The following is a 5070-nucleotide window of genomic DNA, read 5'->3' as shown; positions in this document are numbered from 1 at the left end:
TGGGAAGATTCAAACAAACAATACTATATGAAATTAAACTTCACCCCATCACACAAGCAAGTGGCTATCAGGACTCAGTGGCCGAGTGGATAACGCGATGGCGTTTGAAGTGAAAGGTACTGGATTCGAGTCCCAGAGTGAACATCAACTCTGAGATGCAGGTACACCCAGCTGACGAGCCCCAAATAGGACGAAACGCGCGTCCTGGATTCCACTGCTAGCCACTATCCATCTTTGCTTACAATGTTTGCAATCTAGTTTGAAACTTCTCGAAAAAAACACTTTCATGAACCAACACCAAGGATCATTACCATCTAACTACTGCAAAGAATTTTTCAAAACTATGGAATAACTAATAGCAATGTATAACGCTAACAAAATAACAAAAATAAATTTAAGTGGACTTTTCAACAATCACGAACTAGCTTGAAGAGCAAATTAATGGTGTTCGATCCGTGTCAGTTATGAGACAGATACGCACCATGAGCAACGGATGTAGATTGCTCAATATAGTGAATTAGTTGACACTGTACATTAACACCGTTGGATATTGGCTCAGTGGTCTAGTGGTCAAGTGGGCGAGTGTTATCTGAAGGTCCCGAGTTCGGGTCCCAATTGAGGTGTCATGGATGTGCACTGCTGAGGGGTCTCATACTTGGACAAAACAATTATCCATGGCTTCTAGATTTTTAATGGCATTTTGGCTAAGATCCCCTCGTAATTCAAACTTTTTAAAATTCAGAGATTACTTAGATTTCGATCGAGTATGATATCTTTAAGTCATAAAGTAGTGTAAATATTTAGAAAATAAAACTTACCTGTAAGGATAGTTCAAGTGACTTTGAATCTTTATGGAGTGGATTAACAAGACATAATGATGTAGACGATGAGAGACAAAATTTTAAAGTACAATAAATCCCACCAAAATATAAACAATCACCATCTCTTAATTCATAACTTATTTTAGGTTTCAAGTGTAAATCATTACGTTTTGTACCATTTAATGAACCAAGATCTGTTACAGTACAAATATAATTTTCATCTAATTCAAATACTGCATGTTCTCTTGAAAGTAACTACATAAATGAAAAAAATATATAACAAGTTTTATCATATGAATGCGTATCAAATCTTTACAAACAAAATCATAAGTAAAGAGAAGATTAGAAAAAAAGTATTCTTGAAAATAGTAAAGATCCCCGGTTAATCAGTAATGAGAACCTGATATACCACTTTTGACAAGGTTTTATTTTATTTGAACACATAGATATTGGTACAAAGGGGCACTGGATACATATGCGCCTCACAAATCTTATTTGATTTGTGTGAGGACTGTGATACTGCCCAGGTGCCCAAACTGAAGCAGATGGTTTTCTTAGGGGGCCATACCCCAAGCCTTTGACCTAAAGGTTTGATCCACAAGGCAGTGGAGCATCGTAAGGAGATGCAGTCCCATGGTAGCCGGTGACCAACAATAAGTTCATACTGAGATTCATTCATATTGAGATTAGGTAGAAAAAGCATAGTGGAGGACATTTCATGAGATGGTATTGGAAAATAAAAAAGAAATAGTTGGGTGACCTATTTAGTATACAATGAACTGGAGAACCATGTACCTATTTATATTTGATAATTTCGATGTTTGATTATATTTTCTTGAAAAAGCTTGGACCAGATTGCCAGGCAAAACGTTGGATTTACTTCAAATTCATTTACTGAGATTTTACAAATGCATATTATTCCTATTTAATGTCTTACATCAACTCGGCGCTCAAATACTGTGAAACTATTCACTCTAATTTATATGAAAGTTCTTATATATGGATAGTCGTATTATTCATGACTCTCTTGTCCAAGTCTTAAAGGTTGCACATTTCGATGCCTCGAAAAGACACCATTGAAAACAGATGTCAGTTTGGTTTGTCTAGCATTCCAAACATCTTTTTGTAAAACATAAATAAATAAGACTCAAATACACAAACAAAAGCTAAGTGGAACAACTTATCATAAACTAGTGTTTAAGTAGGAAATACACATCTTAAGTGACCAGATATTATTATTAGTTTTACCATATATCATTAGTCAACACGCAATACATTTTAAACACGGAAACTGTATTTCAACCACTCAATAATTTAGATATTTCAAGTCTACTGAAATTATCAGAAGCATATGTCATTGAAGAGCAAAAATGTGATCACCATAGTTACAGGGACAGTAATAAACCTTCAATTATAATGATGCATCATAAACGTTGGTTAATGTAGTCTTTTATTTTTTCACATAGTATGAGCTAACCGATTACAATTCAAGCAAAACAAATTAAACCCATTTTCTTTATTTTGTTCTCGTGAAATTAGTGAACAACTCAAAAATGATAGGCAAATAGTGTATCTAATGTGTTGTTTTCATATTTTAAAAACAAGTGTAGTTTTCTATAATACAATAAATTGGTTTACACTAACCAGTTCTTCATTCATTAGCACCAGATACATATGGCCCACACAAATCTCATTTGATTTGTGTGAGGGCTGAGATACTGCCCAGGTGCCCAAACTGAAGGTGGTTTTTCTTAGGGGACCACACCTGGAGCCTTTGACCGAGAGGTCTAACCCACAAGGCAGTGGAGCATCGTGAGGAGATGCAGTACCATGGTAGCCTGTGACCGACGATTGGTCCATACGCCATTTGTCCTTTCAGGATGCTGGAGCCCATGTGCACCATTGGTTTGGAATGAGGGTTTTCCAACTCCTCTAGGTGAACTTTCCGTGTCCACCAACCCAGTTATAGCGCCGGACATTCGCTTTTCGTCCTCTCAATTTTGTATACAACACCCCTGCCACAAGAAGGAAGTGAGTAGGACTTCCCTGACAGAGGCTATATATTCGAGTGGCCATATGAGAGCATTTCGAGAGGGAGAGCAGACTCTCCCCACTCTCGGCCGTACCAGGGCATTTGGGGGCTACTGCTATTATTTAGACTCTGTTATTATTACTATTCATCTTGGTGTATTCATGTTTTATGACAACTTAGGCTGATACATATTTGTAACAATCACTTCGTTATAACTAATTAACACTTTATTTTAGTTGCTATAACTGTTACCCTCTATCATTTTCATAATATTTCACAAATATCATCCCATTGCTTTTTTAGAAAACGTTTAAGAAACTACTTATCTATAGTTCTTCTAGATTTTGCTTCCAAATCTACTTTCTATGATTTGTTTAGTACATAAGTTAAGGGTTTATTCTATTGCTTCAAAGAAAAGTTTATAATTGAGAAGTATACTTTTTCAATAAAAAACTATCTAACATGCTTCTTAATGAATGAGATATTTGGGGTGGGGAAGAATATTTGTAGCTTAAGAGAGTTTTTGAAGGTGTTGTATTTTCTAAAATGGGTGGTGCAGCCATGAATCTTTTATTGCCTATCCATATAATATGACCAACATAGCTACAAACTATATGAACGAAAATGATAGAAAATTTGCAGAATGAAATACAAAAGAACCTGAGACAATAACGTTACATGTAGAGGGAAACTTAACATGAGAAATCTAATTTGGAAGAAATAACGTATGACATTGAAGGAAGGAAAAGTATACAATCACGCTCAACTTCAAATTAAAATGAGAATACAAGAAAATATATCTACTCTAATGTAAACGATTTACAGTCAAACAAATTAAGAACTCTCAATTATTGATTACAACAAACATATGGATGTCAACCAGAAATCCTTCGACAATAATCATCAAACTTCATAGATTAGTTGTTTATCCTTCCTTAGTCATCATTCTGAATACTACATGTCTTGGCAGCTTGATTGAACATTTGGGCTACGTGTTCCGATCATCTAGATATTCCAATAAGTTATCTAATTTTGTTTGTTTTAATACATCATTATGGCTATTAATTGCATAACCTATTAAGGTGAGTTTATGAAAAGTTTACAACCTTTCGCTGTACAAGTTACAAAAAAAACCAACCAGAGATATCACGGTTGCTGGCAATATGTAGCGAAAAGAATGTACATTACTTAGATGTCGATTGATTGAACTGCTTACGTCTAACTAGCGATCATTCAATATTTATCGTCAATATTGATCAAGAAATAAGAAACGGAAACTTGTTGAAATACTTTGTGCTGAGGATTCTATATTGTATCAAAAGTATAATATTGAATAAAGCTAATATTAATAAATAAATAATCTAATTTAGGATATCAATAAAAAGATACTTTTAAAAACTATTAACTTTTTTAGACTCTGTGTCTGGTCATTTGTGTTTAATGCTCTTACTATTTCTACCACTATGGGATTTGAATCGACAACTTCATCTCTGTGCTTAAGTGGTATGGCAACTCGAACTGATGTACGTACGTACGAAGTTCTACGTTGTGACTGATTGACTGACTGTGTGTGTGCATTGATTGGACAACAATAACTTCGAAGATTATTACCCAAGTGAGATTATTTATTAACTCATCAATATGTTACAGGTATTAGTAATATGTACTTTAAAAATACAGAGAAAAAATTACTCACTGAAGATTTAATGCATACATCACATTTCGGATCTCGTCCAATAGTTACATACTCTAAACAAGGATTCGATTAATTATACAAAAACGGTAAAGACTCACTTTTCAAAAGTGGATATTCCATAATTTTCTTTTCAGATACATGAACACTTAAAACAGGAACCTGCAAATTTTTTTTTAAAACATAATTATAATGCATTGTGAATACCTTATCCATTGGTTTATTGATTACATCATTATTTATAAAGTCGATAGGTTGGGTGGAACAAACTTCATCCATGATATGAATGGATATTTACTCTTCTGTTAAAAAATTTGAACAATCAAAACACCAACAAGTCATAGATTATAAATTGACATGAAGTCATTAAATAGTTAGAACTGGCTAAAAAATTTTCAGTGATGAGATTCACGTAGATCATCTTTTGAGTTGGATACCCAAGAAACATCTTTTATCGAGAACTAGTTAGATAGATGGAAATTGATTTAGTTGACATAGGATTTAGAAGTATTTCATACATTGAA

General features: G+C 34.0%; 1 protein-coding gene across 1 annotated transcript in view; it reads right to left on the bottom strand.

The window, feature by feature from the left end:
- The window catches only part of Smp_130760 (putative histidine kinase), a gene marked incomplete at both ends in the record, with an annotated part of 21900 nt that extends 17075 nt beyond the window's left edge, over positions 1 to 4825 (bottom strand). The window contains 2 exons of the mRNA XM_018788963.1: positions 819 to 1076; positions 4754 to 4825. Coding sequence (XP_018654454.1) covers positions 819 to 1076; positions 4754 to 4825 — 330 coding nt within the window. The remainder of the gene's footprint in view (positions 1 to 818; positions 1077 to 4753) is intronic.
- Positions 4826 to 5070: the final 245 nt, after the last annotated feature.

The sequence above is a fragment of the Schistosoma mansoni genome, chromosome W (genome assembly GCF_000237925.1).
Source record: "Schistosoma mansoni strain Puerto Rico chromosome W, complete genome".
Lineage (NCBI taxonomy): Eukaryota > Metazoa > Platyhelminthes > Trematoda > Strigeidida > Schistosomatidae > Schistosoma > Schistosoma mansoni.
The sequence above is the reverse complement of the archived record's forward strand: the minus strand, read 5'-3'. Positions and strand labels throughout refer to the sequence as shown.